This window comes from Crocodylus siamensis, chromosome 11 (assembly GCF_052110815.1).
Source record: "Crocodylus siamensis isolate JL-2025a chromosome 11, ASM5211081v1, whole genome shotgun sequence".
Classification (NCBI taxonomy): domain Eukaryota; kingdom Metazoa; phylum Chordata; order Crocodylia; family Crocodylidae; genus Crocodylus; species Crocodylus siamensis.
The window spans coordinates 21,238,743-21,263,218 of record NC_143405.1 but is presented as its reverse complement, the minus strand read 5'-3'; the positions used below and the strand labels follow the sequence as shown (position 1 = coordinate 21,263,218).

At 52.6% G+C, this 24,476-nt stretch overlaps 1 protein-coding gene across 5 annotated transcripts; it reads left to right on the top strand.

Annotated features, from left to right (window-relative positions):
• Positions 1–95: 95 nt before the first annotated feature.
• Positions 96–23,063, top strand: PARP3 (poly(ADP-ribose) polymerase family member 3). Of its 5 annotated transcripts, none has more exons than XM_090022606.1 (11): positions 96–218; positions 13,103–13,318; positions 13,677–13,802; positions 16,244–16,432; positions 17,038–17,173; positions 18,007–18,233; positions 19,000–19,158; positions 19,818–19,904; positions 21,272–21,449; positions 22,134–22,280; positions 22,572–23,063. In XM_090022606.1, the coding sequence occupies exons 2-11, from the start codon at positions 13,130–13,132 to the stop codon at positions 22,739–22,741; spliced, it is 1,608 nt and encodes a 535-aa protein (XP_089878732.1). In that variant the 5' UTR covers positions 96–218; positions 13,103–13,129; the 3' UTR covers positions 22,742–23,063. The 5 variants fall into 5 exon arrangements, with proteins under 5 accessions (XP_089878732.1, XP_089878733.1, XP_089878734.1 ...); XM_090022607.1 differs by lacking the exon at positions 96–218 and adding an exon at positions 8,498–8,520; XM_090022608.1 differs by lacking the exon at positions 96–218 and adding an exon at positions 8,998–9,133 and having other exon boundaries at positions 22,676–23,063.
• Positions 23,064–24,476: the final 1,413 nt, after the last annotated feature.

Here is a 24,476-nt window from a genome sequence, read left to right as displayed (position 1 = left end):
GACAGCTGCCGGGGGCGGGCGGTCCAGCCTAGCTTTCTGCGTTTCCGTTCCGGCCTCTCCTCCCTCCCCCATAGGATAGCGCTTCCTTTGGGCCCCGCCTCCTCATCTCCTACTGGCGGCCTGCGCTGTCCGTCCAAACTGTCTCTGCCATCAGGGAGACTCCCTCGAAGGGGCGGGATTTTTCCGGCGGAGGCGCGCTGCGCTCTGTCGGGCTGCTGGTACGTGCGCGCCATGAGGGTGCAGGAGCCTTTGGCGGCCTGCGGGGGGCGGCGCGGCCCTGCTGTGGCAGCGGAGGGGCCGTGTAGGGCCTGGGCCGCGGCCGCGCAGCACTGGATGGAGGCCCAGGCCCGGCTCTGAGCAGTGGCTGGAGCCCAGGGTGGGAGCGATGACCCTGGTCCCAGTTTGGCCTCGAAGCGCCTGCTGCCCAGAGGGACATCATCTGACCTGGAGCCTCAGCCAGCGATGCTGGGGAGGCTGGAGCGTGGTGGGTGGTGCTGGCTGCTGGTCATAGCTGGAGCTGACCTGATGTGATGCAGCCTGGCCCCATCAGGGTGCGAGCCGGTGGGGGGCTGCCTTGCCCGCAGCAGGGCCACAGATTAGCCCTGCACCCTCCTGTCCCCAGGTTGCTGCTCTGCTCCCTGCCCTCTCCAGAGGCAGGTGCAGTGGTGCACTTGCGCCCCTCTTTGATTCCTGCTCCAGCCAAATTGCAAACTAGCCACCTTCGTTTGAGCTGCCATGAGAGCATCAACTGAATTCGTGGCTCATTAAAATCTTCCTGCTTCCTAAACTCTGTGTTGGGCACTGGGAACAAAGCCATCTCCTTTTTGATGGTCTTCCTGTTCCACCAGTCGAGCTAGCTTATCTTCTGCAGTGCTGCTTCCTGTCAGCTGCTCCTGATAATGGAGCTCTGCAGACAATGTTTAACCCGTTCCAGTGAAGTTATATTTGTTTTTTTTCTTTAATGTTAAACTGAATAATATAGCCCTAGGTCTCTAGCATATTAGTAAAGCTTCTTGTTTCTCTTTACCTGGAGAAAAATAGGTACTGCATTATATGGAAGAATGCTCCACACTGTCTGGACCCCCCTTTTCAAAATCCTAGATCCACTCATGTCTGTCCCCGTCCCCGATCTCCCTTTTACCGCACACAAGGGCTGTCTGTGCCATTAACAACGCCTGTGTTGCAGATTGGCCACCCCTGCCATAAATGATTGTCCACCTTGGTGGACAAGACCTCCACCATATCCCTCACAGACTAAGGACAGTCATTAAATGTTAGTGGGCAGCATGGTTTTGAGGCAATTGATCATCAGCCTGTTAACCAGTTGGACTCTGCTGAATGGAGCCCTTTGCCTGTCAGCTTTTAAATAGCTAGAAAACTGTTCAGGCAAATGAAAATAGACCTTTTAGTAGAGGCCTAATAAGTCTCTTTAAGAGAAAGATGTATAGGAAAGTACACTGCATATGTTTCTTTACCCGGCTTTTTTATGTTCTGCTTTTTGTCTGAGGTCACAGAATAGAGAAGGCCATCGGCTTCATTTGCTTCAAAAGCCAGTCTCCAAATGGAGTGTTTGAAGGTCTAATTTTTATCTGCTCAGCTAAAGGAATATAAGTTTTAGGAAACTTACTTTTTCCCAGTACCCCTGAGAGCAATTTCAAACCAGTTCTTCAGCGGTCATTGCAAGGTGTCAATTAGCCAAGATTTAGCACTGAGAAATGTAACATAGGAACCTCCTTATTTTTGGTCTTGCCATTAATTGGATCTTCCTAGACTAGGTGGTGCTCAGTAGTCCATAAATTAACTTCTTCCCTTGCCAATGCACTTAAAACGGCAAAGCTAACATGTTTAACGATTTCTTTGCCTCCGTCTTCCTGAGTAGGGACCAAAACAGCCACCTCCCTGCTGGGCCCCCCTCGGGCCCCGGGGGAGGCACACCTGGGCCACGGGTTAGCAAGGATTTAGTTAGGGAGCTTCTGGAGGGGTTGGATGTATTCAAGTCAGCCGGCCCGGATGATCTCCACCCTAGAGTTCTAAAGGAACTGGCCGAGGTCATTGCAAGTCCCCTGGTACAACTTTACGAGCACTCGTGGTGCTCTGGTGAGGTACCGGAGGACTGGAAGAGGGCCAACGTGGTCCCCATCTTCAAAAAAGGCAGGAAGGAAGACCCGGGAAACTATATGCCGGTTAGTCTCACCTCAATCCTAGGCAAGCTGTTCGAAAAAATTATGCTGGCACACATCCAGGAGGGGCCAGCAGGGGACTGCATGCTTAGGGGCAACCAACATGGGTTCATCAGTGGCAGGTCCTGTCAGACCAACCTGGTGGCTTTTTACAATCAGATCACCAGATCATTAGATGCAGGGGTAGCAGTGGACATAGTCTTCCTGGACTTCCGGAAGGCTTTTGACACCGTCTCTCACCCCATTCTCATTAAGAAACTGGGGGGCTGTGGTGTAGACCCACACAGTCAAATGGGTCGCCAACTGGCTGGAGGGCCGCACCCAGAGGGTGGTAGTGGATGGGTCCTTCTCAGCCTGGAAGGACGTGGGCAGTGGGGTTCTGCAGGGCTCGGTCGTCGGGCCTGCACTGTTCAACATCTTCATCAGCGATTTGGACGAGGGGGTAAAAAGCACCCTGTTCAAATTTGCTGATGACACTAAGATGTGGGGGGACGTGGGAACATTGGAAGGATGCAACAGGCTACAATCAGACCTAGACAGGTTGCAAGGGTGGGCGGACAAGAATAGGATGGGCTTCAACACAGACAAGTGCAAGGTGATGCACCTTGGGAGGAACAACCGGCACCATACCTACAGGTTGGGGAGCTCCCCTCTTGTCAGCACGGAGGCGGAAAGGGATCTGGGAGTGATCATTGACTCCAAGATGAACATGGGCCGGCAGTGTGGAGAGGCAGTAAGGAAGGCCAACCACACCTTGTCATGCATCTACAGATGCATCTCAAGCAGGTCCAAGGAGGTGATCCTTCCCCTCCATGTGGCATTGGTCAGGCCGCAGTTGGAGTACTGCGTCCAGTTCTGGGCGCCGCACTTCAAGAGGGATGTCGACGGCATTGAGAGGGTCCAGAGGAGGGCCACTCGCATGATCGGGGGCAGCAGGGCAGGCCCTACGAGGAGAGGCTACGAGACCTGAACCTGTTCAGCCTCCACAAGAGAAGGCTGAGGGGGGATCTTGTGGCCTGTTATAAACTAGTCAGGGGGGATCAGCAGGCACTGGGGGAGTCACTGTTTCCCCAAGCACCGCCAGGAGTGACCAGGAATAACGGTCACAAGCTGGCAGAGGGTAGGTTTAGGTTAGATATCAGGAGGCGCTACTTCACGGTCAGGGCGGTTAGGGTCTGGAACTAACTTCCAGGAGAAGTGGTGCAGGCTCCTACCCTGGGGGTGTTTAAGAGGAGGTTAGATGAACATCTAGCTGGGGTCATTTGACCCCAGTAGTCTTTCCTGCCATGGCAGGGGGTCGGACTAGATGATCTGCTCAGGTCCCTTCCGACCCTACAAACTATGAAACTATGAAACAGTCCATACGAACAAGGTTAAAAAAAAGCTGATGAGCTTGTCCCACTGTCTTGTACCAATGGCACCTTGCAATGAACTCTGGTTCTTTTGGCCTGCCTTGGAAGTTCTGGGGGGCTTCTGTTAAGTTTTATCATACACATATGGTTAAAATACGGCACCACATAGATTTGCATAATTCACTAAATGTTATTAGCGTGCTTACAACTGAAATGGAACATCTGTGCTTTATGTACTACTTTGTAGCAGTTATAGAGATGGAAAGAACTGGGGCCTGCGTGGGAGCTGAGGCCTAGGCAAACTGTTTTGGACAGGTCTGTATAAAGGGGGCTGGGATGTGGAGCAATGGAAAACAAAAGCTGAACAAAGGAGCCAGTGGTTAGAGGGGAGGCATGTAAATGGGGGGAGCTTCTCACAGGAAGCAATATGCAAGAGGGGGGCAGAAGTGAATGTATTTTATAGCAGGGGCCTGGGTTTGGTAGGAATCAAGGTCAGAGCTGGCACGTTGAGTGAGAGAGACTCCATGGTCCAGACTTACCCCAAAGTCTTTCTAATATTCAGGCCTTGTACTCTGTTCAGTTAAATGTCATTACTGGCTTAACTTGACATGCTGATTGCTTCCTTTGCTGACCAAGTTGGTTGTTACATTTGCATAGGTTTGTTCTATGGTCATGCAGAAATAGGCTTCAGGGCCTTCTGCTTCAGCCACCCTTCTCCAGCTTGGCCCTGGAGTCAAGGCTGGAAACAGATTGTGCATGTTCTTCCCATTAAAAGGTAAAGCCCCTCTCTCAGAAGAGAAACTGGGTGCCATCTTGTTAAGCCAGGGCCACAGAGAACAAGAGAGGCTGAAAGGCGGGGGTCTTGGAGTAGGAAGTTGGCTCCTCCTCAGCTATTCTCAAAGCCATGCCTGGGCTGGCTTCAGGGGTCTTCTCAGAGACCAGGCAAGGCTGTACTGGTCCTGAGCAAGCATCCTCCTGCACGGGGTCTCTGTGACACTGCACCACAAGTCGGCCTACAGCAGTGCCAGGGCTCTGTTTGGATTGGAAGCTTAGAGCACGCAGGAAATTCAGCAGTGGCAATGGCATGCCTTGCCTACAAGAGGGGATTAGTGAGATTTTGCCACAGAGCTGCCTGCAAATGTCTGGCTCCTTGTGCTGTAGGCACTGGAGGGCATTGTCTCCCTTTGTTGAGCACATGGTCCTCAGCCCTGGCAGCTGCACCTGCTAAGTTATGAAATGGGATTCAGGACTATTCAGAGTGCAAAAGTTCATGGTTAAATGAACCCCCAAAAAAAAGCAAAGTCCCGTATATTTAGCTGTAAAAGTGATAGTATCTCACCAATACAGGCAAAGAGGCAATCTCAGTTTTGTCAGCTTCTCAAGGCATTGATCTGTTCACCCGAAGATCAGCTGGGCATGGTAGCAGTTCTTGTCAGAATGATTTCTCATTCTTGAAGTGTGCTGTTTCGTTTCTCTTTTATACCCTTTAGCTCAGCATCTTCAAAGCATTCTTGTAGTTGTGTAAATCAAGAGAAACCCAAGCAATAGGGGTGCACCAACAGATTTTTGGAGCCAATACCAACAGCCCATTTTTAAGGACACCTACTGGCCGATACGGATCTGATTTCTGAAATGCAGCCTGGCAGCTTGAAGAACAGTGTCCTGCTGGTGAGTCTGTTGTAGTGGAAGTGGAGGAGGAATGGAAAGGGTATGGGGGGGCAGATCAAGGCCCCCCACAGTGAGGGAGGGAGTGTGGCTGGGGCAAGCACTGCCCAGCTGGGGCAGAGTGGGGTGTATGACCAAGCTGCAGCTCATCCAGGAGGTGGGGGTGAGCAGCTCCCACCACTACATGCATCCCAGGAGGGCATGCGGGGTGTACCTCCTGGATCTGTGTGGGGCAAGGGCGGGGTGCTGCTGCAGGCCGGGGCCAGGGCTGGAGTAGGCTGCGCTTGGGGCGGGTGGCTGCGCTGGGACGGGTCTACAGCGGTGGGGGAGGTGCCAAAATTGGCAGCCACACCAAAATTCGCCATACCCTCCCCGCCAACCTCCCTCCCAGCACCACCGCTGCCCACCGTATTACAGTCCAGTCCAGCCCCCTCCAGGAAGAGCCTGGCACAGGCCCTGGTCCCAGCCTGCAGCCTGGCCTGGCCTGGCCCGCCCCACGTGCAGATCCATGGGGCACCCCGCCATGACCTCCTGGGTTGCTTGCAGTGGCAGGAGCCACCCCCCATCCCTCCCCGGCGCCCCCTGTACAAGCCACAGCTCCACCTCGCACCCTGCCCTGCTGCAGCCCCTGCCTCACTCCTTCCCTTACCACAGGAGTCTCAATCTGCTCCCCCCCATAACCCTTCCCTTCCCCCTCCTCTTGTACCACAACAGACTTACCGGCTGAACACTGCTCTTCAAGCTGCTGGGCTGCACATTGGAATTCTGATCCATATCAGCCAATATCCCTCCTTCAAAATCGGCTATCGGTATCTGCCCAAAAAAATCTCTATCGGTGTACCCCTAATATTGTCTCACCAATCCAGGCAAAGAGGCGTCTCAGTCTTGTCAGCTTCTCGAGGGGATGATCCATTCACCAGAAGATCAGCTGGGCACAGTAGCAGTTCTTGTCAGAATGATTTCTCATTCTTGAAGTGTGCTGTTTTGTTTCTCTTTTATACCCTTTAGCTCAGCATCTTCAAAGCATTTCTTGCAGTTGTGTAAATCAAGAGAGAAACCCAAGCAATAATTAACAGGAAAATCCTGCTACCCAATAATGAAGAGTTTGATTATCAGAAAGTCCCAATTTTGATTGACTTATCTTCTTCAGTAACAGGAGGTTATCAATTTTTACTGAGTTGGAACATATCAATAAGCTGTTTTAACAACTGGGAAAAATGCAGTTTTTGAGGAGTTACCCTTGGAAGATCAAGGGAACTACTGTGGCAAAAGAAAATTTAATCAGGAGACGCCTATCAAAACCCATATAGAAGATGTCTCTTCCTGCACATAAACGTGAGATAATTGCAAAGAAATATTTGTTATAATAATTAATTAAAGATAGACATTTCACACAGTCACATACTAGACACGTAGGAGCCTGCTTAAAATCATCATAGGTATAGTGAGAGAAAATGGAAGTATGCTTCATACAAAAAACTAGAACTCTTGGTTCCAAAATGATACCTTTTATTAGACCAACTGGGAAATTGCAAGAAAATTGTACCTTTTTGCAAGCTTTTGGGATCAAAGTCTCTTTGTCAGGCTCTGGGAAAAGAATAGATGGTATAGGATGGTAAAAAGTCCCCATAGGCAGGAAATAAACTTCATTTTTGCACAGAGGGAGCTGAAGATGGAAGGCTGCTGCTCTGGGTCCGTGAGAGTGTCTTCTCATGGACCCAGAGAGACAGCCTTCCATCTTCAGCTCCCTTTGTGCAAAAATGAAGTTTATTTTCCACCTACAGGGACTTTTTATCATAAAAGGTATCATTCTGGAACCAAGAGTCCTAGTTTTTGGTATGTCTTCTCGTCTCAGATCAACATGGCTACCAAGTGCACCCCTGAAGTATGCCTTATTATTTCTTTTCAGAGGGTCCAGATGCAAAATTGCACCCTCTTGCACTATGCAATTGTCATCAGTATTTTGTATTTTAACATTTGTGAGTAGGCCCAGCTCAGCTTAAGCTTCACACTCATCAGCACCTATCCCTAAATTTTGCAGGGTGCTGGAGAATTTTCCTTCTGGTGCTGATGTACCCTGTGGCACAAGGCTGGGAGGCCCAGGCTGGCCACTATTTCTGCAGCAGCCTGTCTGTTCACACTGTCTTGTACCAATGCAGAGGCCAGTGGGGTGTGGAGCAAAGCACAGTGAGAGAAGTTTCTTTTGCTGCATGTGTGGTGCCTACCCCTGGTAGCCAGGACAGCCATCAGCTGCTGTTTGTAGCATCATGCCTGGTGGAGCTGCTGGGTGGTTGCATGTCCAACCTAGAAACAGTTGCACAGAGAAGAAAATCCAAACCTTGCTGCCAGCAGACCATGCCTGTCTTCTTTGGCATGTCCTGCAGGAGGCCTGGGCAGTACAGCTAGAGTACAGAGGGGCCCTGAGCTCTGCCCTGCTTCCATTCACCACACTGCATTTTCATGCATGGAAGAGGGATGATGTCAGATCAGAGTGGGTGGGTAGAAGTGTGGTGGATCAGGCTGGGCGGGGGCGGGGGGGGGGAAGCGGAGAAGGCTGGTATCAGCCCAAATAGATTAACAAAAGAGGTGATAAGATACAGAGGGGCTGAGCCTGGGGGCTTGTGAAGTGGGGGACAGGCAGATTTTAGGCACTGCATCTCAGCCTCTTGGCAGTGCCCAATTCTACTCTCGTTTTCTGATACAGGAAAAGAGCCTTGGGCTTGAGCTGGGTGTGTGTCTGAGGCTGAAACTCTGTGGGCTTGGGATGGTGGGGGTGGGAGTATGCCTCACTTTTTTTTATGCAGGTTTGAATGGGCAGTGGAGCTGTAGGACTGTGGCTGGCCCAGGTTCCTTTCTTTGGACCTTGCTGGGGAGAGCGGAGGTCCCTGCTTGGAAGGTCCCTGTGCCTCTGCTTCCCTTGCAGAGGCCCTTAGCACAGACCAATGAATACAGCTGCCTGTACGGGCCTCAGCTGTTTGGAGCCAAGTGCTTGTTTCTAGCCTGCTGTGCAGCAGGACTCACTGCTGCCTGCAGGACCCTATTTCTAGTTCTGCAGCTATGCGGGCCTGGGCAGATGGGAAGAGACTCCACCCCACCCCCTGCACCAAGTGGCTGGCTGGAGAGGGTAAGGAGCAGTGCCCCTCCGTATAGGGGTCCGTGCAGAACTAGGGAGTGCTCCTCTGACCAGGATAACCTTCACATTGCTGCTAATTGACAGGGCTGGAGCAGACAGGTGCAGGGTCTGCAGCATGCCCAGGCAGATGTCAGCCCTCGCCCCCGGCACAGGGAAGACTCTTGGACTCTCCCATTGAGTGAGGAATGTGGTGAGTAGTCTAGGCCAGTGTGTGGTGAGGATCACAGACACACTCCTTGCACCCACACACCTGGGGTACCAGGGAAGGTGCTGGCACCATGAGTCGCTGGTGGCCCTCAGCTTGAGGGTGTTCACTGCCTGCTGTGCTCCACAGGCAGCTGTGTACAGCAGCTCAGGGCTGAGCTATAGGAATCTGATCTGAGCTGGGCCCAGAAAGCTGCTGCCCCAGGCTAGTCTTCTTGCTAGTGGGGAGGATCTCTAGCTGCCATTTCACTTCCTTTCCCTGCCTGCTCCCCGGCAGCCCTAGGGTCTCATCTGGCTAGGTGTCCACATAAGGAGAGCTGCCCGCTGGTGCTAGAGTCAGCGCTGACAGCATGGTATAGTGCTGCCAGCTCCCTTCCTGCCTGCCTGCTGGACTGAGCTGGCTCCCTTCCTGCTAGGGGAGTTGCTTGGCATAGGAAGGCTGAAGTCACAGGAGGAGGGGAGAGGGAGGGATCGAGTGAGCAGGCAGCAGCACGGGCTCCAGCTTGTCCAAACTTGTCCTGCATCAGGCCCTGCCAACCTCTCCCTGCGGACACAGAAGAACAACCCTAGTCCAGCAAGCTCCCAGGTAGTTCCCGCAGGTGAGTGCAGCACTCCCTCTGCTTCCCCCCCGCTGCCGGCATCCAGAGGGGGTTAAGAAGGCAAGTGAGGGGATCCTGCCTCTCTGTTCAGTCCCTAGCCTGTTAGAGCATGACTGGACAGCAGGGGCGCTGCTCTGAATCAACTGTTTTGGTCAGGATTGGTCTGCCCTGAGACTGACTGAAGGAGTAAGACTCCCAGTTTCTCTGTCCTGGAAGAAATTCTGGGTCAGGAGCAAATGATAATTGCTGTGCCACGTTGTCCCTCTCCGTGTATCCCTGCCTTTCCAATGCCCCTCTTGCTTTGCTGAGTACCAGACCACTTGGACAAACCGTGCCCCTCCCTCCTATGTAGCACTTTGCCCTTTGTACCTGTGAAGCTTATACCTGCATACCTGACCCTGTTGCTACCTGTGCTGAGGTGAGGCTTCCCCAGACGGACAAGTCAAAAGCTGGCCAGACCCTAGTGTGCTCTGCTCTGCAGGTGTACTTCTGTCCTGTTTGTACACAGTTGTATGTAATGGGGTTCATGACACACCCACACGCATACGGAGTGCTGTGGAGCTCCAGAATGTGAATAATGACTGCAGGGCATGGGAGGGAGGGACAAGATTGGAATACATTGACTCTGTGCGCGCGCACACACACACGCACACGCACACGCACACACACACACCCCCGGAGGTCAGCCAACCAATTCCCTTTCCTCCAAGACATGCTCAGGTGTACCAAAACCTTTCTGATGGATGTTTGTCTACCCTGGCCATAAAGCTCTAGTGAAGTGGGTTCCACCACCTTGCTCTGCAGTCTTTCTGCACCACAGCTAGAAGATTTTTCTCATGTCCAGTCAAAACCTCTCTTGCTATGAGTTAAGCAAATTTCTTACTGTCCTGCAGCGGTCCTAGAGAACACTTGATCAGCATGGCCATCCTCTTTCTAACAACCTGGTGCCTATTTAAAGATAGTTACCATTCCCCATTCATCTTTTTTCTAGCCCAAACACACTCAATTCTTTCACCTCCTAGATGACGTTTTCCAACCCTTTTATCATTTCTGTTGTGCTTCAGACTCTCCAGTCTGTCTCCATGTTTCTTGAAGCATGGTGCTCAAACCTGCATACAGCAGAGGCCTTTCCAATGCTGAGTGAAGGGCAGTATTACCTCCTGTGTCCAGTCTCTGATACCCCTGTTTAGTACCTCTCAGAACAACATCTGCCTTAGTCTACAGCAGCTTCACATAGCTGACTACTTATTCAGTCGTGGGCTGCTCTGATCCCCAGATCTTTTCTGCAGTATGGATGCCTTGCCATTTATTCCTTATTATGGTTTTCTATGTTTAAGTCTCTTCCAAGTGCCTTATGGATTGAATCAAAGGATGTCTCCAAGGCAGAATTCCTCTTTATTTTGCAGTGTGCCAGCACTGTGTGTTGCTTTGATTTAGTTCAGGCAAATGAAGCCAAGAGAGAATTTGCAGCAGAGGATTGCTAGGTGACCAGCTGGATTCAATTTACCTTTGGGACTGAAGGGAAGGGCTATATTGGAGCTGCTTTCATTTCTCCTTTCTGCTGCTGTGGGAAGAAAAGGCCCTCTACCCGTGGACCATCCTTTGTGGGGTTAGGCTGCCTTGTCTCTGGCTTTCAGTGTGTTTTATCTTAGGTAAATGGGGGGACTCCTAAGGAAATGGTTTCTACAAATTGCTGCTGCAGTCTTTACCACAGAGAACTTTTCTCCAGAGTGTTTGTTGAGTGTTTGAAATAAACAGATTTATTTATTTATTTATCTTATTTATTTATGATGACAGCAGCATTTAAAGGAATCCATAAAAGTCCTCTTCACGTCCCATTAGTTGGATTTTGCTTCCTTGGTTATTCTGCCACTTTGCAGGTGGTCCATAGAATCTTCCAGGGTTGTATCCACTACTTTTAAGAGCTGTCATATGTTTTTAATATTAGAATAATTCTGAAAAATCTTTCAGGCTTCTTTATGCACTTGACAAAGCAAAACTGGACACAACAAATTATCTTGTATTCTTAAAACCTCCAAATAGGCCCTTGATCAAGGAAGAACCTGCTTTGCATGATGCCGGGAAGAACCTGGAAGGGAAGCTGTTCTAGCTAATCAAAGGAGAGTCCCAGCCAGCAATTTGTTGTGTGGGATGTTTTTGTGAGGATACTATAGTGTTAGCTTTGGAATGCTGCATATTCATGTTGGACACTTTTTGTTGCGTTGCAAATAGAGGTGAATAAAATCTGAAAGTTTAACTCAGGTCAGCTAAGATGAGGCTGGTGCAGGTGCTTCCTGGACTCAGCTAGGTACTACAGTTCACAAGGGGTGCATACTTGTGGCCTTGGATAGCTGGGTTGTGATCAGCATTTAAAAATTCTTTAAATGGGTTTCTCCTTGGATGTGTTCAACTGTATTATTGCTGTGCTTCAGAACTACTACCATGGGTTGATTGTCCTCAAGCAGTTGGGCTCTTCATATAGCCAAGTGAGGAGTGTTAGAAATAAGTGTTGTAGGATCTGCTTTTAGCCAAGTTGAAACTGTGGGTTTCAGTCTTGACTCTCAAGCCAGTGTGGGCAGGTACTTAAGAAGAACAAGAGATGCCATGAGCAGCAGAGAATGGGGCATCTGATCATCATCTTCTATTCTCCAGAATAAAGACCTGTTCATGTTCCAGACCAATGCAAAATGGGGATTCTCTGGGCCCCTGGCAGAAGGTAGATAGCAGCTCAGGAAGTATTGGGAGACCTTAAAGAACAGTCCTTAGCTATTTAATGCAGTCCCTGGAAGGCAGAGGAAAAGGCAGACTGGAGTTCTCCCACCATGCACTGTGCCTTATGCCAGTCCTGACAACCAAAGCCCAAGGAGCAAAGAGGAGTTTGGATGGCCAGGTAGCCCTTGACTACCCGAGGGGGTGGAAAAAGCCAGGTAGGACTGGCTGTTCTCCATGAGGAAATGTATCAGCCTCTGTTCAGGAAAGAGAAATACAAGCTAGATGTTTGAGCTTGGGCTGAAGCCTGAATGTTAGCCATGCCTACCTGTGACAGCTGATGATTCTTGAGCAGCTGCTTTGGGTTTTTCTCTCTGTGGTAAGAGAGCATGTCTTGGGTTTTGCCAAAGCCAAAACCCAAGACAAAACAGTCATGCTAGCCAAAAACCACCTGGACTCTTTCTGTCCTGCAGATAGGGAAGTGATGGCTTTGGGGGTTACATGCCAAGGGCTTTTGAGGCCCAGGTTAGAGAAGAGCCTGGGGCCAGTTCCACAAGGCTCCATACTCTTGGCTTGGTTTGACTTTGTGATTACTTCCAAGAGGGTTGAAACGTAACTGGTGAAGCTGACCCAAGTGCAGCTCTGGCAGGCATAACACCAGGGGGTGACTTGGACACTGATTCCTCCCTTCTGCTGGGATCTGTTGAGGTACACAAGGTTGGGAGGGGGAGGATGGGACAGGATGACAATTGTGCCAGGAAATAAGGAGTTGACTTGGATGCTTCCTCTGAAAGAGGAGGTGATGGGAAAGACTCTGCAGTTCAGCTAGAAGAGCACTAGCAGACGTGAGTTTTCATGCAGTTGCTTAGCGTCCATCTCTAAGCACTCCTCACAAGTCAGTGCCCTGAAACCTCATGCTTCCCTTCTTGGAGGTGGGGAAAGGCTTTTCATTCCCATATTGTGGGTGGGAACAGTTGCAACATGACTTGCTTGCACAAAGTTGCAAGGTTGAGTTGGTGGCAGTTCAGATCTTCAGACCCCAAGCTTTTGCCTTGACTGCCAGTGTCTCTGTCCTCTCTGTCCATGGCCCTACAGATCTCTTGATGTTCTCTCCTACCGCTAGTTTAGATTGGGGCTGTGTCTAGGTGTTGTGCAGACTGCTGGGTTGTGGCAGAGATTGAATCTCTTCCCCTCCATTTTGCCTCTATGGGAAATAAATGGCTAGGTACAGTCTCATGGTGGCCCTAATTCTTGTTGCAGCAGCCTGATTGTTACCTGAAGGGAGCCATGGCCCCAAAACGCAAGGCAGCTACCAAGACTCAAGCAGTAACCAAGGGCAAGAAGGTGAAGCCAGAGCCAGAGCCAGAAGTGGACAGCTTCCACTCCACTGTGGAGGCACTGAAGAGAGCACCCAAGGAGAAACTTAAAGCCAAAATTGACTCTGCCTGTTATCTGAGCTGTGCCAGTGATGCCCAGGTAAGAGGGGGGTTACCTAGATTCATGTTCCCCTCTGGCACAGTCAGGGGTCAGAGACCCCTTTCTGCTTCACCTGGCTAGATGTTGTCCTTCAGAGGGCTTCTTTCTGCCCTGGAGTGGGAGCTCCCTCCCTTGGAGAACTCTGGCTTTGCATTCCTGGGGGCTTTCACTCCATGTGAATCTAGAGGCACATTGGCAAAGCTGACAGGAGGCTGCTCCCCTTCTGCCCAGCAAAAGCCCTGTCAGCTCACCTTTCTCCTCAGGACAGGCCTGGGGGACCCCTCCCTGTTAGACCCCAGGGCAGTGCAGTGTCCATCCTCACTTGCACTGAGTGGATGCCATGGTACTTTGGGTTTAGATTCATGAAGATTATGAGTGCACGCTGAACCAAACCAACATTGGGCACAACAACAACAAGTTCTACATCATCCAGCTTATTGAACAGAATGGCACCTACAGCTGCTGGACCCACTGGGGCCGTGTGGTGAGTATTTTCCCAAGCACCTGCCCCTTCCATGTGGCAGGGCCTCCCCTGCCCACCCATCAGGGGAATCACCTGTCTCTGACCAGGAGATTTCTATTAGGGGTGATGCAGTCTTTGCCCACCCGTGCCAGTACTGGGGTGTTAACACTTGTCCAGCAATTGGTCTCTATGGTGCTGGCAGCTCCTTTAATTGGGTCCTGGGTGCTTAATTAACAGGTTTGACATGCCAGGTACTTGTACCTGCAAAATAGAATTCTTCCTTGAACTTCTTTTTCAGCTCCCAGTTTCTCCTGGCTGTGTCTGCAGAGCTGGCTGCTCACCTGTCTTGGTTCCCACCACTGGGTTGCTTTATCCTGTGGGACTGACCATGGCTGAGTCTTTCCAGATTTGCATCTGTTGTTCTTTTTCCCCACGCAGAGCTCATCTCGTGGGCCATGAGTTTTGGAACCTGTCCTGGATAATCGTATTGGCAGGGAAATTACGCTCTCCGGGAAAGGAGAGGGATAAGTGTTGAGTCACACATCGTGATTCGACCTCTCATCCTCTTGCCTTCCCCCATCCTTAGAGGCAGATCATGGCACTGTCATTCACCTCCCCCCGAGAGATCACTGGCATTGGCCCACAGTCACCAACAAATCAGGCCCTTGGCCGCTGAGATAACACCCCCAGGAGTTTTGGTCAGAGGGGATACAGCATGTTCTTCCCACCCCTCCACACAGACCAGGAGAGAGGGGCCAAAGCAGCAGACTGTTTTGCCGAGGCACAGGAGGGACTGCAGTGGGGGAGTTGGCTGCCTTCCTTATGGCAGTCACAGCCTGGTTGCTTCAATGGTGAGCTCTGCTAAGCAGGGACCCTCATGAGCTTAGCACCCTGCTGTGGGGAAGAAGGGGGATAACAGACATATGGCTGCAGTGCTAGCCACGAGTTGTTGCTTTGGATCTATTGCCTCAGGCTAGGAACTCCCTTCTCAGGCAGAAAAGTTGCTGCTGCTGCCACCAGAGAGACAGTTGCAGCCCAGGCCATTCATTGTCATCATGAATGCTGCTTCTCTGAGTGCCTGGAGCCCAGCTGCCTCAGGGGGGTGGGCGCACATGCCCATGAGTGCTGCGAGATTCCCCCACCTCGTCAGCTTGCCCCCTCTTGCAGGCCAAACCATGCTGCTTGCTAATGCGTGAGTCATTTCCAGGCATGCTTGACACATTGCCAGGAGCCCTCAGGCCCAGTTTCTTGAGTTTTCAGAGCTCTGGTTGCAGTGTCTTTATGGGTGCTGTTTGAACTCCCAAGCAGAAGGGGCCTAGCTGGCCTGTCCCGACAATTGAGTAAGACAATGAAGAAAAGCATGCAGTTGCCAGGTGGTGGTTGGGGCAAGGTCAGCCGGGTTTGGCCCGAGCATTGCATTTCCAGGCATTTGAAGGGTTTTTCATTTGAAACCATAGCTTTAAGTTTGCAGCTCTCGTAGAGTCCAGGTTTGGTCTTGGCTTTTTTCTGGAGCCTCCCAGGGAGCTTAGCTGGGTGTCTTGAAGCTAGGCCCCACCCTTAGGAAGGCTTTGCTTTGTCTGCATATTGCCTTATCCTTGCCCCACAGTAATAGGGTGACTGTCTGTCCCAGCTGGAAATACAGGACATCTCTTCCTCCTTCCCTTCCAAGTCAGTTGCAGGGAGAGGTAGAGGTGAAGCGGCATGCTGTGACAGGTGACCTCCCTGGCTGCCTTCCTGGGGAACTGTGCTGCTGGACCATGCCCTGCATCCAGGACTAGCCTCCAAAATCTGGGACTGTCCTGGGAAAAAACAGGATGGTGGTCACGCTACTTGGCAAGGACTCACACGGGCACACACCGCCTCTCATAAGAATACACTGTCCCCTCCAGCATGGTCCCTTACCCTTTAGACCGAGTCATTTGTTCTCCCTGCTCAAATGGGCCCACTTTCCCTCAGCCTGAGTCTCCTGGTCTCTGCTTTCCTCTTTGTGATGGGGCTGTGGGGAGCTTGCAGACAACTGTGGATACATGAATGCAGCCCTCATCCCCCATCAGAGGTAGGGAAAATTCACTTTTTCCCTCAAAGTAGCCAGAAAAACGGCACTAGAGCACAGGTGTGACTCTGAGGTGTCAGTTCAATTTTGGCAAAGCTAGAGATGCAGATGAGTCCAAAGCCAGCATGTGGGGAGCTATGTCTGCTGGAACTGAGACCCCTGCATGCTGCAAGAGGTGCAGCAGGCAGCAATTCTGGGTCCCAGTGAGCAGTGTCACCTTGTTGCCCCGGTCAAGTGGGGAGTTGCATACTGGGTCCTGCAGTCCCCACAGGCTGCAGCCATGCATTGGACACAATGGTGCCTGTGGCTGCACAGTAAAGTTCAGCAGCCAGCCCCAGTCTAGGGGAAAGTCATGGGAAAAGGCAAAAGGAGACAGCTGAGCCTGACCCTGCTCCCTTCCGCCTCCTAGGGAGAGCCGGGCCAGTCGAAGCTCGCCAGCTTCCCTTCCGTGGAAGCAGCCAAGATGGACTTTGAGAAGAAGTTTAGAGAGAAGACCAAGAACAGCTGGGCCGAGCGGGAGAACTTTGTGGCCCATGCTGGCAAATACACGCTGATCGAGGTGCAGCCTGGGGATGAGGAGGGGGAAGTGTCTGTGAAGGTGAGCAGTGTACATGGGGGTGGGTTCACCAGCTGTTCCCACACTGGGTCAGCTGTGTTTGCCTGAGGCAGCATGGACCAGGGTGATGTGTGCCCAGGGCTTGCAGGGCTGGCTTGGCATCGTCAGAGAGGTGGAGAGCAGTATCCCCCCTCTCTCCCCCATCCTGCTATGCAGTCACAATGTGGGGCTGTATTGCCAAGGTCTTGCCACAAGTGTTGCTTCAGCTTCTGTGGGAGCAACAGGGTGAGGGGGGGACTTCATCAACCACAATGCCTGAACAGGCACCTTTGTGGTTGGCTCTTAGTGCCACAGATCATCCCCGTGGCTGCTGGAGTGAAGGACCCCTGTATCAGTGGTCCTGACTCCTTGGGCTGTTTCACAGCGGAGATGGTCATCGCTGGGGAAGGCAGTGAGCTTAGGGGTGGAGTGTGTGTGGTGGTGGGGAGAGTCTTCCACATGCAGCTAGGCTGCCTGGTCCCACTGGGTGCGTGGGAAATTCTTGCTCTCTGTGTGTGTGTCTGTGTCTGTGTGTCTGTGTCTGTGTGTGTGTGTCCAAAACTGCTCTTCTGCCAATCTGGCCCTGGGCTGTCTCCTGTCCTCCCCAGGTGGACAGTGTGGATGGAGAGAAGAGTTACTTGCAGAAGATACTACCCTGTACTCTGAATAAGGCCACCCAGGAGCTGGTGTCCCTCATCTTCAGCAACGACATGTTCAAAGAAGCCATGCAGACCATGAACCTAGGTACAGCCTAGGGGAGTGGGCCAGGGTCCCCAAGGGGCCCCACACCCCAAAGGGGCGGGGCACTGCTAAAGGGTGTCATGAACTGTCCCTGGGGCCAGGCTGCTGCTTTGTAGCTCATGCTGCGGTGGGATGACGGGCTGTGATGCTGCCACCAATCAGCCAAGGCCAAATTCTGGCACTAGTGAGCCCACCCACAATGCCTAGAGCAGTGGTCTCTAAAGTGGGGTGCACAAGACGATCCATTGGGGTGCAGGAAGAAAATATTAGAACTTCTATTTCTATAAATGTACATATATTGGGGGTGCATGCTCAAAAATTTTTTACTTATAGGGGGTGTGTGATCAAAAAAGTTTGGAGACCACTCGCCTAGAGGGCCTGCATCACAGAGATGCATGATGTTTGGATATCCATTCAGGAGCTGTCTGGGACTAGAAGAGCTGGGGGCAGCTTCACACCAGATTGGGAAGCATAGGCCAGGGGGATGTTTGAAGGCCCCCAAAGCTGGAACTGGAGGGTTACTGAGGTCAGGATGAGATGAATTAAACTGAGACACTGCTCTTTCCTCCATGCCTCAGAGGAAGGAGTCTGCAGTGTAGGCCCCTCAGCTGGGAGGCTGGTGGAAGTTGGAGGGATCCTAGGAGCTTCTCTCATGTGGCAGAGAAACTCCCAACCTTTGCAGGCTGCTGGGGAGATGTCAGGGCTTCTGCCTGATCTCAAGAGCTTGTGCAAGTCATTCGCCAGCAGAAGCGTGTGAGGTGGGCGTGGGTGGAGCACTTGGGCCCTGGCTGACTGTTGACTCATGCCATACACCCGTGGCTGCTTGCCTCCTGCAGATGTGAAGAAGATGCCGCTGGGGAAGCTGAGCAAGCAGCAGATTGCCAAGGGCTTTGAGGCCCTGGAGGCCATTGAGCAGGCCCTGCAGAAACCGTCCCAGCCTTCCGGGCAGCTGGAGGAGCTGTCTTCCCACTTCTACACTGTCATTCCCCACAACTTTGGGCGGACCCGACCGCCTTCCATCAACACACAGGAGGTCCTCCAGGCCAAGAAGGACATGCTGCTGGTAAGAGCCCTCTCCATGGGTGGGATGACCTCCCCCACATCTCCCACAGGTTTGCAGCCTGGTCTCTGTCCAGTCGAATAGGGGCTGCCTTGCAGGAGGTGTCAGTGGTTTGTATGGTTTAGAGGAGGGCAAACTCATGCAAGGCTGGATTGACTGGGGGACAGGGAGTGTGGCATCACCTGGTATGAGGGGAACCCTTCCTGCCCATGGCTGTTCTTGTGCTTACTGCCCAGTGCTCTATGCAGCTGGAAGTGTCATTGGCTTCTTTGCTTTCTGGTCAGAGTCAGGAAGCACAGTCAGTGCAGGAAAGAGGCTTGGAAATAGCTATCCAGAGACTGCCCTGAAGCTGCAGTGTCCTCTCTTTGCCTGCATGCGTCTTTTGCTCCTTCAGGAGACTGGCATGTTGGGAAAGCAGCTCTGCCAGCACCCCAGTGTGGAATTTTTACCAACTAGTCTGCTGCTCACTGCTCTGTGGGCTGTGGCAGTAGGGACCAGCACTGCCAGCTCCTGCCCCCAGGCCCCAGCCCTTTCCACCAATGTGTTCAGGAAAAACTTCTCTGTGAGCCATCAGGAGTGTGGTGCCATTTCCTCTTTAGAGAGAGCCTCCTGTGAGGAGCTCTGGGACACACATGTTTCAGCTGGGTTGTGTGAGGTACTGGGATAAGTGATGGCCAAGGAACCCCCAGGATTGCTGTTCCCCTTTCCCTAAAGATGTCCTGCTGTGTGCTTCCAGAGTAAAGCTCAGGCTGGGTCTCTGCCTTGGTAGGTGCTGGCAGACATTGAGCTGGCTCAGAGCCTGCAGGCACAGAAGAAGGAGGAGGAGAAAGAGCAGGTGAAGATTGAAGTTCCACATCCACTGGACAAGGACTACGCACTCCTCAAATGTGAGCTCTCCCTGCTGGCGCCGACATCCAAGGACTACCAGGTACAGTGGCAGCTGGCCCCGTACCAGCAGGTGTAGGCAGCAGTTTGAGAGGAGAAATGTTAGCCCAGGTTGAGAGGAGCTGTGGGCATGGCTCAGGACAGGGTAGGAACACAGAGATCTGTGGGCCCCAGGAGCGCAGCAAGGATGTCTTCCCTTTTACGTGTCCATGCTGGTCCTTAGAGGCCCCCCTTCCCTCCCATGAAGCCCTCCCATTGGCTATGCTGAACCTGGAAACCTGGTAGCTGCTTCCTACCAGGGCACAATTCAGCTCTGTAGACAACTATTCAATGGGTGCCCTCCCCATCCAGCTCTGAGAGCATGGCTGAGGGGACCTCCAGGGAGAAGCTTGAGGATGTGGTGGGCAACCTAGGGGTGTGGGCCCTAGTAGTGGAGCTGATGGTCAAGTGTAGGGGGCGCCACAGCCTGGATAATCCCTTGTTTGGGGAGCAGCCAGTGGGTGCATGGGGAAGGGTTATCTGGGTATTGAGGGAGCAGATGGCTGGTTTAGGTGTGTCCAGGCCTTCACCAGCACCCGGCAGAAAGACCTGCTCATGTGGGGCAGAGACCAGCTCCTGGCCCCTAGCTGAGAACATACACATGGATCTTTGTGCTGGGGGTGGCTAGGGCTGTACCCCAGGATTCACTCTATTCTCCTGCAGGTGATCCAAACCTATATCGAGAAGACTGGTTGCACCTACCACAACCTCAAGATCCTGAACATCTGGAAGGTCGACCGGGAGGGGGAGGTGAGGGGTCTGCAGAAGACCACTCAGAGGCTGGTTTAAGAGAACTTGGAGCCTTGCTCACACACTGGGAGCAAATAGGAGCTTGTGGGATGCAGAATGTGCCTGGGAATTGGTTGCTGAGAGCTGATCACCCTGCCACACAGCCATTGCTAACATGGAAACAGGTCCAGCACTGCTGGAAGCTCTCAGGGTGACAGCTGAACATCTGCATCTGTTGTGTTAATCACAGACTGTCCTGGGTCTTGCTGGTCTGGTGCTTGCAGCTGTGGTGTCCAGGAGAGCTCTGTCTACCCAAGGGCTCCCAGCACTGCTGGCACCAGTGGGTTTACCTGGCGAAGGCAACTTGGGGTAGGTGGGTGTTTGGAAAGTGTCCTGTGTGTGGCAGTCTGGATACAATCTCAACTAATGGGGCCCTGAAGCTTCAGCTTTCCCCTTGCTGCCTGAAATGGGTCACTCATCCTGCTGGTGCTCCTCTCCATACTTGCTTTTTGTGTCCTACCTGGTGAGCAAGGACCCAGCCCTTCTACCTGCTCTGACTTTTTTATCTATATTTTGGAGGAAAAATGTATTCCAGGTCAAATTAGTCAGGTGAGTTCTAAATCCTTCCAGTTGAGCAAAACTCAATCATTCAAACGCCATATGTGGTGCTATAAATGGCTAGTATCCTCCACCCCAGACTTTTCAGCCTGGGGCTTCATATACTCCCAAATCCAATGGCAGGCATCTTGCGTTCAAGCCTAAGCCCAGAGGTTTAGGGCTCAGATGCCCCCGAGTCTCAGCTGCCCTCAGCCGAACAGCTGCAGGAGCAAGCTAGGGAAGAGTCTTCCATTTTCATAAAGTCAGCATGTAACCGAGACCCTCCCACTGGGAAGCTGGCCTGTGGGAAGCTAGTTACAACAGTGTAGGGCGACCTGTCTGCAGTGCATTTGGACAGGGGTGCACCCTCCGCTACACAATTCCATTTAAATCTATCTCTCCTCAAGTCCCTTTTTCTTTTTGGAAAAAAAACCACCTGTTTGTGTGTATAAATAACTGTACCTCCAACACTCTGCCAAGAAGCCCCTGTGGCTCACTTGGCAGATCAAAGCACTCTTTGACAGTTAAATCATTAAAAACCCATTGCACAGTTCACAGCACATACCCATGTACCCATCTCCATACCCCAACCCACTTCGCTCCCCAGAGGGCCTGCCCATGTAAAAGTCTATGCCAGACCCCTCTCCACCAGATGAGGTCTGCCCTTTTTTTCTGTCATCCTCTTGTCTTCCTGTAGTACCTTGGCTCGGGTACCAGACCAGTGCAGTTGAGCTTAGTTCACAGTCCTGACTCTGCCTGGAACTGAGGGCTGCTCCTCTCTGTTGCCACAGGGTGAGCGGTTCAAGGCCCATGAGAGCCTGGAGAACCGGCGTCTGCTATGGCATGGCACCAACGTGGCTGTCATTGCTGCCATCCTGAAGAGTGGTCTGCGCATCATGCCACACTCAGGTGGCCGTGTGGGCAAGGGGCTCTACTTCGCTTCAGAGAACAGCAAATCGGCAGGATATGGTAAGGCTCTGGTTCCCCCAGGTTCCCCCAGCTGAGTGCAACTCCCCCAGGGCCTCCTGCTCCTGCAGTCTCGCTTCCCTCAGGGCTTGGGGGAGACTGGCAGCATTCTCGGGCCGAGAATCTGTCCAGGGAGTGTGGTGCTGTCATTGAAGCCTCCATTTACTGTTGGAGGTTCAGTCCACTTGGCTGGGTTGAGTTGGACATTGCAGGTGATGGGGTAAGAGGCCCTTATCAGCCAGAAGGGAGGGGAGTCCTCCCTTGTCTCCCTTTACTCTACTTGAGTCCTTGAAAGCAACCTATGCAAAGAAGTCTCGGGGAGCACAGTGAACGGATGAGAGCAGAGCCAGGGAGCTGGATGGCAGCCTGGCAACCAGCAGCCTTTGTCTCACTGTACCCCCTCTCTCCCCTAGCCTCATGACATTCTGCAGTCACCCCCATTCTCAGCCCAGACTCCTGCCTCCTCTTGGCAAGTGGGGTAGGACAGGGTTGGCCCTCAGTGCCAATTCTCCATCAGCCAGGAGGAGGCTACTACAGAGCACTGATCTCTTCTTCCTAGCAGATGCCAGTTATGTGGAGGGCCAAGAGGGCAAATGGAGCCTTGTGTGCCCTAAGGAGAGGTAAGCTGGGCACAGGAAACCACCTACAGCCAGGACCCCTTTTCTCAGCCCTGTTGTCTCCCTGCAGTGCGCTGTACTTCCAAGCAGATTGGGATCATGTTCCTGAATGAGGTAGCCCTGGGCAAGGAGTATCGCATCATGCAGGATGATCCCTCGCTGTGCAAGCCTCCCGCCAACTACAACAGCGTGATCGCCTGCGGCAAGACTGAACCGGGTACGCCCACAGCTTCCCAGTCTGCTCTTCCAGCTGGCCATCCTTGCCAGCTTATGGGTAGAGACATAGGGACAGGGCAGTATGGAGGTGATAGGTTGGCATCTGGGTGGGGGCTCAGTAATGGAGATGGGGCAGTTAGAGTGGAAGGGGGCTGGGGCAGGCATTGGGCTGTGAGACCTAGAACAGGACCTAGGGGGGAGCCAAACCTGAGTGGGGGTGATGGAGATGGGACTGAAGATGGAACAAGGAGGGGGGTGAGGTTCTTATGCACTAATCCCGCCCCATCCCCAGACCCTGCTTATGACCAGGAACTGATCATAGATGGGAAGAAGGTGCTGGTGTCCCAGGGGCCACCCATCACCGTGGCCCAATACCAGGACTCCTTCTTCTCCCAGAGTGAGTACCTGATCTACCAGGAGAGCCAGTGTCGCATCCGCTACCTTGTCCAGCTCCACTTCTGAGTGGCTTCCCAGGGGCTGGGACCACCTGGAGCACCGTGGGCAGGAGCCTTCCTCACTGGCATTGATGGCACTGATGTCCCTGGCAGCAAGGACACGTTGCCAGAGCCTGTTGCCTGCTGGCTCCAATGGGTCCTGTTGGCCGGGATGAAGGGCATGCTGGTGTGTGCTGCATGATGTGCCCCAAAAAGGGGGAATCCTACTGTGGGAGATCACAGCTCTGGTGCCTGAGCCAGGTAAAATCTGTGGAGCAACGGTGGGCCCTGGCTGGGAGCCAATGCCCTCAGGACTTCTGTTACTATAAATAAAAGTCTATGCCATTGCACTCCCGCCTGCCACTCACATTGGATGCTGGAGAAGGGCCCCAGTCTGGGCTCTGAAGCAGCACCATGGACCCAGTCCTGTCCCATGGGAGTGCCCAAGCACCTCTGTGCACACCCGCTTACCTGCCCAGCAGGAAACAGACCTAGAGTGGCCTCTTTAGAGCTCCAATACCCAGGGAGGATGCAGTGGAGGGGAATTCCCCTGGGAAACAGGCCAAATGTGAGAACTCATGGTGGTACCCATGGGGAAGGGTCCAGGCTGGGAGCAGCTGGCAGCGGGGTGTAGGGAGGGGGCTTTCCATTGGCTGGGAATGCAGGAGTCCCCACCTCCACAGACAGCTGCCAGGGAGGAAGGGGGAAGGCAGCTTGGGGTAGATGACACAGATGGGGCTATGGAGGTGGCAGAAAAGGTAGATAGAAGAAAGGCAGAGCAGGTGGCACCTTGGAGACTAGGGGAAAAGAGCCAACAAAGAGAGGTGGGAAGCTGGGGTCAGCACTGGGTTGGAGACGGGGTGTGCTAATCCAAGCACTGGTGGCAAGAAGACTAGCGAGAAACTTTCCCCTATCTATTCTGGGGTCTTGTGTGGCTCCCATGACTATAGCATCCCTGGCTCTTCCTGTCATGACAGAGAGGGCACAACAACAGCTTCCCTCTCTTCTTAACCTAGAGCAGTGATTGTGGGTTGGTGTTTGGGGCTGGTGCAGCTCTGTGTGGGGAGGGGGAAAAGTGTGGATATGAGGTGATGGCTGAGGCAGGCAGGGCTGTGTCTAGGTAAAGTTTTGACTCACAGAAGGAGTTGGGGTATAAGAGGGGCACACAGTAGGGTCTAGGGACCACAGGGCCATGCAGTGGCTTCTGGTGCTACCTGGGCTGGGATATGGCAGCTGGGTATTGAGCCTGGGAGAGCCCCTGACATAGATGGCATTACTGAGGCTGGGCCTGAGATACTGGTCCTCAGCCTGCTCATGCCTGGCAGGGGTAGAGGAGATGGCTTCTGCAGCACTGGAGAGTCAGAGGCTGACAGCCTGATCCCACCGAAGCCAGGAGCTCCTTGGGACTGGGATTTTATACACAGCATCCCAGATGAGCATTTCTACACAAAGCTTAAAATGTATTTAAAACCCACACACCAATTACAATGGTCACCTGCTTGCTCCCGCGCACCCGTCCTCAGTCCTTTCCTAACACAGTCTCTTAGTTTTCACCACGCTGTTGGGGTTTGGGATTATCTCAGTCTCTGGCCCACGTAGATGCGGGGAGAGAGGAAGACAGGGCATAGGGACCATCTCTGAAGCACTTTCCTTCCTTCACAGTACTTGTGAGCTGATCTTGTGCTCCATTGTGTCTGTCCCCGAGCGCAGCTGTGGCGTTCTGTCCCCAAGCTGTGACTCAGAACGTGCAGCTTCCAGCAGCC